At 42.7% G+C, this 14,019-nt stretch overlaps 2 protein-coding genes across 2 annotated transcripts in view; one reads left to right on the top strand and one right to left on the bottom strand.

Moving 5' to 3' along the window:
- Nucleotides 1-1,381: 1,381 nt before the first annotated feature.
- The window catches only part of LOC148881565 (uncharacterized), a 101,057-nt gene continuing 88,419 nt past the window's right edge, over nt 1,382-14,019 (top strand). Inside the window, exon 1 of the mRNA XM_088988726.1 lies at nt 1,382-1,438. The gene's annotated coding sequence lies outside the window, so the exon portion shown is untranslated. The remainder of the gene's footprint in view (nt 1,439-14,019) is intronic.
- LOC148881568 (homeodomain-interacting protein kinase 2-like) lies at nt 10,974-12,412 on the bottom strand. The gene is made up of 7 exons (XM_088989230.1): nt 12,338-12,412; nt 12,082-12,263; nt 11,884-12,007; nt 11,672-11,803; nt 11,542-11,604; nt 11,279-11,460; nt 10,974-11,214 (listed from the first exon to the last, which is right to left on the bottom strand). Exons 1-7 carry the CDS (start codon nt 12,410-12,412, stop codon nt 11,088-11,090), a joined length of 885 nt encoding a protein of 294 aa, XP_088845356.1. The 3' UTR covers nt 10,974-11,087.

Raw genomic sequence — 14,019 nt, 5'->3', positions numbered from 1 at the left:
TTTAAAATTGTCGCAATGAAACGCGACACAAGGATGTGACGTATCAGGAAGAGGAAGATCGTCGACTCAGTCAAGTGGTGCATACAGGTGCGCTCAGTTTGTTCAGGAACCCGTTTTCTGTTTTAAACTGGGGCATAAAACCAGAAATATTTCCTATTATCGTCAATTTAATCATGCCTGCTTTTTTAAATCGTGATTGAACAATATAAACATCCGTTCACAATGTAATGCTATAGGAGGATACATCGTCGGTCACAATGAGACGCGACACAAGGAAGTGACGTATCAGGAAGCAAAGGGAAGTCGATAGGTACATACAGGTTCGCTAAGTTTTGTAGAGAACCCATTTTGGTTATAAACTGGGGTTTAAAACCCTGACTGTTTTTGTTGAGTCCGAAACATGTCACATCATGATCAATGTAATCACGTCTGCCTTTTTTAATCGTGATTGAGCAATACAAACACGCCTACTCACAATCGGACACTAATATGTCGGTCACAATGAGACGTGACACAAGGAAGTTACGTATAGGAAGTAGAGGGGAGTCGAGGGGTACGTTCAGGTGCGCTCAGTTTGGTCGAAAATTGACATTTTTGTTGTAAAACTATGAATAAAAACCTGAAATTTTGGTCGAAAACCGAATTTGTTGAGAACCGAGAAGGTTCTGTATTGTATTTTGGATCCCCACGGAAGCAGGCTATTATATACATATTTAATCACGTTGGCGTACATACAATTTGTCAGTATGCCGTCCAATGGGAAGATATGTTTCAACGTAATATCAAAATATGTGAAAAAAAAAATGGAATATATGGGAGTGTTGAAAAATGAAATATGAAATTGCTTTAGTCAAATAAAACTAGTTAAACTGTTTATGAAAGTCCTCCCCATAAATTCCCTGCATTCTCCAATGTAACCACAGGAGGGCAGCATTTCGCTACATTACTGAAATCTAACAATGTGTGAATTCTTATACATTTAATATATTTAAGTATTTTACAGCAACATGTGGCTAATTTTATAAATTATTTTAGGTATTTTATATAAAAAACTATTTTATTACTTTACAAGGGGGCATTTACAATTGTTGTAAGCCATATGTGGTTTCAACTCTTACCGTGTACTTTTAAATATAAGTAAATTAAAAAAAACATATTTAGATATTGAATCAATTAAAATATATTCCATATAACTACTACTTCACACAAAGGAATGTTTAAAATCCAACATTAAAAAAATTAAGTGCCAATCTATCGAACTTGAATGTTAAATTTAAGTGAAAGTGTTTGGAATTATCGTAATGTTCTGCTGGATAATTGTCATTATGATGGTTATTAATTAATGTCTTTTTTTGGGTCTTCTGGAGAATAAAGGCTGGAGGAGCAGGGAGCCGTGTCCACGTCAAGTCAACAGAATGCTTCCACGAAAAATTGCAAGGTCAGATACAAAAATATTGAACCCGTTTTGTTTATGTATTAAAATTAACAAAGTTCAAGTGACGTCATCACACGAAAACCGGTTTTCTTCACGTAGCCTTCCAAACAAGTTTCTCATGTCTTGACGTTGCGTTTGTTCTGCTGAGCAGCTTTATGAAAACAGATGTTACTTTGCGGTTTAATTTAGAACCCCATACCTGCCACGCCAACTAGTTAAACTGGATTTTGCGAGATTTGCTTTGATCATAACAGTGATTATTATGATATATAAAATGTTTTTTTTTGTCATGTAATTGTATTATAAACGCAGTCAGATATGAACATTATGACAAATTTATATTTGAGTAATGTGTGTTACTTCCGGGTTGAGTCAACGCTGGCGTGCCTCACTAAAAAAAAACTTAACCTGTGACTGTAAAGTGTCCTTGAGAGTTTTTAAAGGTGCTTATAAATGAAATGTATTGTTATTCAGATAGACGATTTAACAGCGATGGTTTAAAAAAAAACGCATTATCCTTCACTACTAAAACTGAACACTAGATGGTAGGATTGTAACGTTTTTTAAACAGGCTTGGGGTAGGCCCCCTTGAATGCCCCAAAATCTTGTTTTTCATTCATAGAAACATGAGCAAAATTGTTTGAAAACCACCATTTAGGAAAAAAATTAACACTTAATGCCCCCTCCACCCCCTCTATACTATGTCCTTGGTGGTTTATCTAACATCTAATCACATTTTCACCCCCTTAGTCAAGAGCAGTAAGCCAAACGCTCCAGTAACATCTCCATCCCATTAAGGACCTCCACATCCTGCCGTCAATGGCGTGACGATAACATTTTCTCATCAAATCCGTTCCATTAGGCTCATTTCAGCCTAAGGAAGATGAAGCCGTCTTAGTCCCTCCGGAAATTAACTCCAGTCCGCCGCTTAGAAAATATAATTTCAGAACCCAACAGATAGAAAGCTAGCTAGCTGGCCAATAGATAACTAATAGCTATTTATCTGTCTAGCTGGCTACCTAGCTAGCTAACTATTTGCTATCTTTAGCTATCTCGCGAGCTAGCGATCTAGCTAGCTTTCTATCTAGTTAGCTATCTATTTGCTATCTATTTCTCGCTAGCTAGCTATCTATTGTCGTGGTGTTTTGTGGCACTGGAGATATTTCCAAATCGGGTGCCTGTTGCTCCGATAACATTTGTACCCCCCCCCCCCACCTAGCCCCCTTTAATAGGATGAAGGGACAATAAAGACATTCCTCCCAAAAGCAGCTTTGCACTATTCCCGCGAGGCCTTCAATAGTTCCCTCATTAGGGATTCAAGGCATCCCGTCACGCCCCCACATCTCCCCCCACTTCTCCGGAGGGTGCGCCATGTCACAAATCAACCCCCCCCCCTTTATCTCTTAAACATAATATTGTTATCAACTTGGCCTGTTGATCAACTTCTTCCACAATAACAACTTTAAAAAGGGACAGAACTAATTGTCCTATTGTCTTGTCCTTCATGTATTTTATTTAAATAATAATAATAGTAATAATAATAATAATACATTTCATTTGTAAGCGCCTTTCAAAACTCTCAATGTCACTTTACAGTCACAGGATAAGTTGTTCTGTGGGTGAGCAGCGGCAGCCACACGCGTCAGTGTTCACTCAACCCGGTAGAAATACAATACAATACAATACATTGATACCTTGGTTTTCGACCATAATCCATTCCCGAAACCTGTTTGAAAACCAATTTGTTTGAAAACCAAGACATCACTTTCCATTATAATAAATGTAAACATTTCTAATCTGTTCCAAGTCGAGAACACCCATTTTGAAATAGATCTACATTTGTTCTTCTTTTGAAAAGTTGCTATCTTACATTAACGGCACTGCATTTAAATACACACAACAAATGTCGATTTTAAAAAGGAAAAAAACGCACCCCCCCAGCCCCCTTTTATTGAGGACAATCTAATTAGAATGATTTGTCACTATTCTCACTAGCCGGTGGTCTGGTTGTCAATGGCAACATGGTAGCGACAGACGTTTACAAGTCTTTTTGTTCCACCTTGTTGACCTTTTCCTGGTACCTGTCATAACCGGCGCCCACGTACCCCCCACTTAACCCCCCGCCCCTCGACCACTTCTTTGTTCATTCGGCGACACACTCTGTTGTCTGTCTCCGTGCAGCCGTCGCCAGACGGCGGGCGTTCCGTCCATCACCAGGTTCCAGCTCGGTGTATGATCCAATTTAGCTTTAAAAATGGGTGGGGGCCATTTTTACTTTTAGGTCTCCAGTGGAAACCGTATCCCTACTCGTCTTTTTATGCATCCTCTTCACTATTCTCCGTCATGCTTGTGGGAGATTGCAGCCATGGGTTACGGAGACTCTGCTTGCGTGCACTGTGATTGGATCGAGTCCAGCAGGGATTTCAGGGGGGGGGGGTAGATACACACGTTTGCTGATGTTGTTGTCTCAACTCTTCCGCGGACGGGGAGGAGCTTAGTAAGTCGATGGTCCGGTGTGGCGCCATGCATGGGGGGAAATGACCTTGGGACGACTTTGGTTTAGGGTGTCATCAAATCATCTGGTCAACAGTTTAGTTCTTGGATGACTTAACAAAATAAGTGCATGTGAGGGACAAGTTGTATTTTTGTCCATTTTAGTCTAGTATCTGTGACTTTGAGTGTTTTGGCATATAAGGCTTTGTCTGGTGAGTGACATGGGTGCCAGAGCCTCACAGTTGATAGCTTGCTGGCTAATTGTTACCCCAAAATTCTGTTTCTAGCCACCAATGGTATGAAAAAACAAATACGAGCAGCCTTAGTCACTTAAAATAAAATTATAAGATGCTTGAGACGCAAAAAAAAAACCATCCCTAGTGAAGATAACTCATGTTTCACCAAAAGTCTAGAAAAAAAAGACTATTTTTAGAACGCACATTGCTATTTCTTTTTAAATGTTTTTTTTTTCCTTCCAAGGTCTTTCAAATGGGGGAGGAGGGAGAACCTTCCTCTGCTTATCGGTGACTAATAATTGGCTACCTCATAGTCCCAAGAGAGAGAGAATATGATCCTGTGTGTCACTGAAGGACGTATTAGGGGGGAGGGGTGGAAATGGAGGGACTATGAATGTCTTTTAAAAACAGGCCATTGCACGAAAAAGATTTTTCGCCTTCTGTACATCCAGTAGCAGCTGGTCAGCTAACGCGAATCACGTGTCAGGAGACCATAAAACACACCCTAAAATGAAACTTTAAATGCACAAACCGCCACTTCCCACGCGATACAGCGCCCACGCATGCACGCCGCTAACTGCTGTCTGCTCGTCTGTCGCGTGTGTGCAAAACACATTTGCATGGCGACGCTAACACTCACTTTGCACCATTAGCCTTTTTTTTTTTGTCAAATGTCAAAGTAGTGACAAGTCGGTACTTATTGGAGGTCGAAATACGTGACAATAACCACTTGTTTCTTGGCGTTACGAGACGGGTATGTGGGCTTCACTCTGTGGGACAATGCTGAAAACCCGAATTATTATTATAAACATATTTTGGTCTGTATGAACCCTTTTGGGTATAGCGGTTACGACAATGAACACAGCGGGATGGCTAATTAGTTAGCATTAGCGGCATTTTTCTCTTTAACTCATTCACTGCCGGATGATGTGAAAAAAAATGTGTCCATGCCAGTGTCAGGGTTCTTGTCATTGTCACAGAAATTGCAGGATGCTAGCCAGTGAGCCGCATAGCTAATATCTAGCTAGCTAGATAGATAGCCAGGCAGCTAAGACATAGCTCATAGATAGCTAGAAGGACGCTCATAAATGAAATGTATTATTATTTATTATCAACTTGCTAAAGTAGCATGCTAGCGGGCTAGTGTGGCTAACAAGCACACGAACATTAGCCGCAACATACTAAAGATACAAAAGTACAGCGAGTTGTACTCACGTTTTGGTCATGAACTCACACTTAAAGTTATCTAGCTGGCTACCGAGCTATCTATTTGCTATCTATTGGCTGGCTAGATGGCTATCTGGCTAGCTATCTAGCTAGCTATCTATTATCTATCTAGCTGGCTATTTGGATAGCTATATAATGGCTATCTTATAGCTATCTATTAGCTATCTAGCTGGCTGGCAAGCTTTCTAGCTGACTATCTATTAGCTATGTAGTTATCTAATAGCTATCAGTGACTATATATTAGCTAGCTTTATTGAAGCGATTATAAAGGAAATATATTATTGTTATTATATTATTAAAGGCAATTTCGGCCAAAATTCGGGCAATGCGTCACTCACTAGTAGCCTTTAAATATAAAAGCCCACTCGTACCCCCCACCCTCGGGTTAATTGAGGTGACAGTTGGCGCGCTGGTACAGACGACGTCTACCTTTGACCCAGTGACACACTTCCTGCTTGATTAGACTTTGCGTGTCGACTGCGTGTGTTTACCCCAACGACTTCTTTGAATAATTCAACTTTCAACGCCTTTCTCATTTCTCCTGTACGCCAAACGAAACGATCCATAAATCATACATGAATCTCTCCGCTGCCACTTCTTTAATCCATCATTCGCCGCTGACCCCCCCTCGCATTTGCTTCTGTTTACATTTTTCTTTATTTTTTTTCCCTGTCATGCATAAATCACTCGCCTTACCTTTTACGGCGCATAATCAAGTACAGGGGTGTGCATCGAGAAAAAAGTCTTGGCGTTATTTCCAGCTTCATGCTCAGGTGCTAAAAGGGAGACGGCGAGTGGCACGCTTGATTCATCATTTATGTAATCATCAACTTTTGCTTGAGCAAAAAAAAATGATTCATCACAAGCAAGAAAGACAGGAAGCAGGAAGAAAAGAGACAACAGCAGATAACGAGAGCGAGAGTTCACAATAACTGCCGCTGACGATCCCTATAATCTTATCACACCCCTCAGAAATCTGTTGGATCAAAGTGTGTCTGAAATACATCCAGGCCTGAGTACAAAGTGTGTGTTGTGCAATGCGGCAAAAATATGTCTTTTGAGACTATTTCTTCCTTTTTACTATATATTAGATTCGCCTTTATTAGTCTCGCAATGGAGACGTTTACATTTCACAGCAGGAAAGTGAAGAAAGGAAAGAAAGAAGTAGAAAAACAAAAGACAGGAGCTGCTGTAAAGGCAGTCACTCTCAGCATCTTGAAATCCAAAGAAAAAAAAAATAAAACTAAATCCGCTTCAATTCCAAGCCGCGACAGTTCCACATATGCATCGGCACTTTCTTCTCATCGCGGGCTATTTATGAGGCTCACACATCCATTAGCTTTCTCCAAGTCTTTATTTATAGAGCGCAAGATTAGTCACACGACGACAAAGACAGTTGAAATAAGAAATTAATCAGGGAAAAGAAAATCTACAATGAATTTTATAGAGCAAAACAGCAGCAGATTCAATGAAAACAGCAGAAGCTCTAGAAAGGAACCCTGTGGAACACCGTTTAACAATGTGGGACTCAGAACAAGCAAGGCTACCACAAATAGTCCTGTCAGCCAAATGTAAACCAGTCAGGATGACGTCAGTATTATTATTATTATTATTATTATTATTATATATTTTAATTAAAATAATAAATTTCATGTTTACTGCCACATTTATGTATTTATGTATGTGTTATTTATTGATGTATTTATTGATTTACAAACAAGTGCTTTTCAGTGCCTTTCAAGTGTGGTTAACGCAGTGTAATCAGCCCCCGAAAAGCATCAGTGCAGCTCCACCTAGCAACAGCCTGCCCCCCCCTCCATCCCTTCCTCCCAGCTGGGAACACTGGGAACGGATTTACATGCTCCCGCTGCCATTCCCTCATTGATCTCCGAGTCTATCTCCTGACGGCTTCCACTGTGCAAAATCTTCTAAGGGAGAAGATATTCAAAAGGAGAGCAGTTTTTGGGGGGAGGTTACTATGGCAATGGCCGCACGGAGCACATCTTTGTGTAATTGTACCTGGGAGCTCAGTTGGCAAATATTGTGTCCTTCGAGGAGCTGGGGAAAAGCGACCTCTAAATGTGAATATATTACTGATGTGCACGGCAGATATATGAAATAATTTTCACCTCACATAACACTCAGGTTAAAAATCACATTTCAGACCGATAAAAGATACCCAGATTCTCGGCAGGTTCAGAACGAACCGAGTGTTGAGGGTCCCAGAAATGTCAACACAAATAAAATACGATTTTAAAAACGTTTATTATCAAAGGCAAGAAAGTCCAAAACAGAAAATCCGTCAAAAAAGGCATTAACAAAAATGCAAGAAAATACCAAACTAGATGGCAACTAAATTACAAAAAAGTGAAAACGAGGTCTCGAAAACAACCATTCAATCAAGAGCAGCAACAGGGTCAAATAATTTGACAAGCCGCAGTCAATTCATTGGTCCTGACGAAAACCAACAGCAGGTGTGCACATGGACGGGAAAGCCCACTTCTGCCTGTTGGAGACACAGAAACATGTAATTCCACCTGTGTCTGACCATATGTCCTTGCAACTTTCCAATAGGAAAGTCCAATTGAAAAAAAAAAAAACACGGCGCAATGACTCAAGGGGGCTGATTTGCATCCGTACACAAAAACATTTTGCTCCTATTGAAGGATGAGACAATAAATGGTGAAATAAAGCCGGAAATTCACTAAAAACAGAGGCAGTGCCACAATGAGGTCTATCCCGCATTTCATCCATTAGAAAAGAAAAGCAAACTGGGGTCGCGGCCAGGACCTCGGTGGAAAGTTACAACTTCCCTTCTTGCTTTTCTACGTCCAAATGTCCGTTTGTGTTGCGCGGACAAAAGCCGCTTTGACTCGCTAAACTAGCGCACTCCCCCTCCCTTACTTCACCGCATTGTACGCTCAGTGCGTGCTACGTTATCGACAACATCGACATTCGCCAGGCAAAGACATGCGTGTGCGTGGCGGGCAACAAGGCAATGAAGGTTTATCAGCACTTGGGCCTTGTCAAGAAAATAAAAATGGCGACTTATGTACACAAAAGGGCACGGCGTTAGCTATTTGCTTATGCTAGCATCACTTAAGATTGTCCCGTTTTCCACTACGTGCCATTGTCTTGGCAACCGGAGTGCACTTTGCCAAAACATTGTCTTTTAAAGTCGGACGGGCCCGCAAGAGCAGCTGGCGTGGATGTAGGCCAGCGCAAAAAGCGAGGCCCATGAGGGAGGTCAAAAAGCGGTCGCATGGTAGCTCATGCGGGGGTTACACTAGCGAAGACTCTGACCAATCTATTCGAGTGGGCCTTGTACACGGTAGGCTGATACAACGTGACGGCTTTTGTGACTCACCGTAGCGGACGCAGGCTATTTTGAGGGGGTGCGGATGCACATCCAAATGCATTAGCATGTACAGCGACAATGAATTTGTGAGCTTTTGTGCCTCAAAACATATCAACACAGATCCCGAAAGACGAGGCAAAGTGTTTGCGCCACATTAAAAAATGGGCGAGTCGTCTATCTTGTGTGTTTGTTTGTGTTGCTATGAAGCCGCTTCCTTTTCATTGAACGTAGTCCCCGATTCCCTGATCCATTTTACTTGAATCATTGGCAGCTATGAACAGAAGATTAAACCGCTGTGTGTGCGTCTGCCTATGACTAATCTGTTCAAACGGCGAGGTGGAAGGTAAACCAGAGAATGAAAGGGACATTTAGGATGATCTGCGATGTAATAAGGATGCCAGTCGATTTAGATTCTTTGCATTAGCGAGCCGAAATGAATAATAACAGCGCACGTCAACCTGCCTCAACCGTGAGGTTGTCGCCGGTATTCTTGTTCCAGTAAAAATTTGTATAAATATACATAAAACAACATGTCGCCGTTTGTCGCCAAGGAGTGCCAATCTTAGCAAAAACAACGCTAGCAGGGAGAATCGTGGCCTATTTGTGTTGACTGTGATTCATTCCCATTAGCGTACCGGCGATGCACGTTGTCATCCCGCTTAAACTCCGGAAACGGGCGGTTGCAAAGGAGGATGGGGATGGGGTGGTTGTGTCTGTCAGTTTTTGACTCTTTGAGGCCAGTGATAAATGGCGGCATAGATTCAGAATAAAAATCAGGCGAAGCGATAGAACGATTGCTAAAGGCTTCACTTTTGTGCACCCTGTAACCTGATAAACTGTAACCGATATCCCCAAAAGGATTTAGGGTCGAAATATTTTTGCAGCCATGTTAAGGCATTCTTCAAGTGTTTCCTGTTCTAACAAGCTGACAGGTGACGTAGGCTGAGATGCCGGCAGGCGCTGGCATTTTGGCGACGGATGAAGGGGGTGACAGTGCAAAGATTCCCCCTGACATTTATGTCAGGAGAGGGCAAAGCGTGCGGGCCTTGAGATCCAGTTGCCTTATTCACTTGTCATGTTGAACTGTCGACAAAACACGATTTGGCCTCAAATGATCTTGTGGTGCCTTCAGGGAAAATGGCCAACTAGAAATACAACAACTATCAGGCTCATTAGCATTCATCAGTCAGAGATGGCCCCCGGCGGTCCTGCAAACAGGAAAATCACCAGGATGAAAGTATCGGTCGGTATACCACGATCCACTTTATTTTGGAGTCAGTACAATCTCCATTAAGTCTCCAGTTGGTCCAAAATGATGCTGCCTGCCTATTGACTGATACTCATGAGAGGGAGCATAGAACTCCTACTGTCGCATTACCTCTCTGAGCACTTCAGAGGGTATCAAGCCCTTTCCATTTCTGGCCATATTCAGCAAATCCTCCATTAAAAGTTTCCTTTTCGTCTGAAATGCTGCTGTTCAACTCTTAACAGGAACTCGTAAGAGGGAGCACATCATCTCTCCTCTGGCATTACCACTCTGAGCACCTCTGAGGGTATCAAGCCTTTTCCATTTCTGGCCATATTTAGACTGACCATTCAGTATGCTCCCACCCCTTGTTGGCCATCTTGAAACCTCACCTCAAAATCCATTTCTAGTCTGTGGCTGCTTGTTTTCAAGCACTCTATTAACGCTGAGACAGAAGCCACAAACCGGCTTCCGGCATGATGGGGATAAAGTCACTAAGATCCGAGGATTTAAAACACTCTTCCGAATTGAATTTGACCACATCTTGGTTGTCCCGTGACGCGTGACACTCAATTACAAGCGCTCCCATTGGTATGCTGCAAAGTGTCTCTCAACATCTCACCTTGATTACAAAGTCAATGTGAAACAGCGAGCACTGGTTTGTGACTATACGATAGCACAATGCAGCTTAATACCAATAAAAAAATGCATTGGGACTGAAATGTTTTTGTAGTGGCTGTGTAAAAAATGTGGCAATACACTGCTTTTTTCAAGTTTTTTCATCAGACTTCAGGCCAGACAGAGATTTATTTGCGTATCATTTTTTTGCAGTCAGTCACAAAGTCACAGTCATCAGTTGTTTGGGGTGAAAGTAAACAGAAACCAAAGATGAACCCAATTCAAAGTCTTTTTTAGGGAGTCGGGGTACCCTAAGTAAGTCATCCGCCAGGGACTCCCCAAATTTTATCTTGCTCACACGCCAGTTCCATTTTTTGTTTTACATTTGATATTTTTTTCCCTCCCATACATTCCAATTGTTTTTACCCAAACACTTCAAAAGCAAGCAGATCGTAGAACTCGCATCCCGTCATCTCACATCGTCCTCATCCCGAAGGGTCTTGGTTGATCCGTCACACTCCACTGCGACGGGTGAAAGTCTCCTTGGTTCAACGAGGCCTCAATCAAATTCCCGCTCAACAGATCCAAGCAGGATTTAACACTAGAAAACGTGAACATTGGAATCAGTAAACTACCCTCGGCGACGACGAAAGACAATTTATTACTATTGGCAGTCGGAGAAGTCCCGGATGAGGTGGCTCATGGTGATGAAGGGATGTTGTAGAATCTGGTTTGGTCTGATCCTTTCTTCAGGATCCAGTTGCAGCATCTTCACCAACAAGTCCACAAAGCTTCTCCTGTCCAGGTCGCTGGCTCTGTCGTGTTCTCCCGTCAATTCATCGCATCCCTCGTGAGAAGGAATATGATAAATAAACCACTAGAAACCACATAGAGCTCATTTACTGTCAGGAAACATTGGCATTCTTACCTCCAGAAGGTCATATAGGGTGTTTAGGGTGCAGGGTATGCAAGTGGAACTGTAAAGCTTTGACTAAACGGGATACAATTCTATTGGTTAAACAACTGGACTGACCGTAGATGTTAAAAACATTCCATACCTTAAACATCCAAAGGGTTGGTTTCCTTTTATCATTTCTGGCGATGTAATGTTGGAAATACTGCTTTGTGTACACACCGCTATTCAGTAGGTGCTTGGGTGGCTTACCAATGACTCGTAGCACGTGTCTCATCTAGCAAAATAACACCCGCATTTACCAAAGGGGAGTTTACAGGGGTTTGTATATCAAAAGGAACGTTTGACCCTACTCACCATATCAAACTCATCGCTGCTGGGGAACAGTGCTTTGCCCATGAGCAGTTCTGCTGCAATACATCCGAGAGACCAGATATCAATAGCCTCATTGAAGGAAGCACCCAGAAGAATCTCTGGAGATCTTCACCAAACATTGATATTTTTAATTTCACCATCACCATTAATTTTTCCCATCATTACCCGTCACTCGCTCACCTGAACCAGAGCGTCTGAAGTTCCGTACCCTTAGACCTTTCCGAAATCAAAATGGCAGTGCCGAAATCGATTACTTTCACCCTTAGCGGTTGATGCACGTGATCCACTAGCATGATGTTATCCGGTTTGAGGTCCGTATGGGCTATCCCGAGGCTTTTAAGGAGTTGCAGCGATAAAGCAACCTGAAACGGAGACGAACGTTCAATTCGTCGCATCCAATTTTTGGACATTCCGACATGCAGTGTGGGAAACAAACCTGTTGCAGAATAGGCCGTATCTCTTTTAGCTCCAGAGCATCTTTCTTTGTGATCTGATATTGGTAAAGACTCATGTCTAGCTTCTCAAACTCGTGACAATAATGGCCCTCGTGGACAAAGGAGCTGTACCATTTCACGATATTGTATTTTTCCAAATTGAAGTTCTTCAGCACTTCCAGCGTTTCCACCTCTTTCTGCGCGTCATTGTTGAATTCTTTCTCCATGATGATTTTCAAAGCCACCGATTCATCCGTGGCCAACTTCCTGCAATGGACGACTTTTCCGAACGACCCGCATCCCAAAACGCTCTCCACTATGTATTCTGCGGAGGGGGAGCATATTAAAGTTCCGACATTTAGCTCTATCTCATCACCAAAAACGCTTCCGGATGAACTTGATTCATCACTCCACGCCGCATAGTGGAATAATATTGACATGTCATCTGTGGAGTCAAGCTGATTGTAAAACTTGATTTCTTTTGCGCATGGTGTTCGCATGCGTATCCATTCCATTTACAACCAGACAGCTTTTCGATGAGCTGAGAAGGTGAATGGGGTTGAATGAACTGTGCAGGCAGAGGGTGTTTGAGGGCGAGTCTGCCATGCAACGTATGCTTGCGGTAGGGAGGGAAGGGGGGTAGGGATAGGGGGGTAGGGTGGACTGACGGAGGCCGTACTCACCGTTCATGATAAAGTTACGGTCCAGGAGCTTGAATAAATGATGTAAGTGACACTGCTAAAGGACGCACAGCCACAATTGCCATCTTTCGATCACAGGAACGGCGCCTCTCACAGCTCTAATATGTCATCTCATGACATCGCCTACAGCGTCTTGAGCGTTCGGTCACGTGCAAAGCGTAATATTGACAAATTGTTGAAGCAGCTAGGAATAAAAATTCATTGCATTAAGTGGCTTTATTGGTCACATTTATTTCAAACCGTTTCGAAAGCTTCTGAGTGACCTGGAGACACAATTGCTCCTTGTCCTCGCCCACTGGTGCTTCCGTTGCACTTAGCCATCGACTACCGCCTCCTCAGGAGGAGTGTCTGGCGCAGCTTGTGACTGGAGTGCAATAATCAGGAAGACACACGGCACCAACAGAAGGGGCTCACTGTCCATCGAGATGGCTCCTCGTTGACAATCTGGTAGCCTGGCTGTCCTCTGTCCACTCCAGTGGACCATTTGTTGGAATACTGTTGATTCAAGATCACTTTTGTCGCTTGCCGAAAGTAGTTTTTCCCCCTGATGACAGTTTTTGTATGTGTTTATGCTCTCAGTCCGCATGAGCAAATCCAGATAGGGGGGTGCTACGGTCTTCAATGCATTTCCAGTCTGTGGTTCCTTTTGACTGTCGGTTCTGCAGAGTGAATGATATGAAAAAGGCTTTTTGGAGATTCATCCCATCAATGGGAGATTGTCAGTCTGTGTGTGTTTGCATACAAGTGCATCTGGAAGAAAGATAGCAATGAGATGGACTCAATAGAGGGGGAGAGGTGGAGTAGCATAGCACCCCGCTGTTTTGTGCATGGGAGTATCGGCTAAAGCTTCCATCACCCTCTGAATAGAGGTTTTGTTGGTGCGCAGCCCTCCTGATAAGACTTCCCTCATTTTAGCGTGAATGCCTGCTCTCGCAGTGTCTCCGTGTTTTCAACAGTGGTGGTAGAACAAGAACAGATCCACA

Source organism: Hippocampus bargibanti, linkage group LG22, assembly GCF_051943395.1.
Source record: "Hippocampus bargibanti isolate YZ-2025 linkage group LG22, ASM5194339v1, whole genome shotgun sequence".
Taxonomy (NCBI): Eukaryota; Metazoa; Chordata; class Actinopteri; order Syngnathiformes; family Syngnathidae; genus Hippocampus; species Hippocampus bargibanti.
The sequence above is the reverse complement of the archived record's forward strand: the minus strand, read 5'-3'. Positions and strand labels throughout refer to the sequence as shown.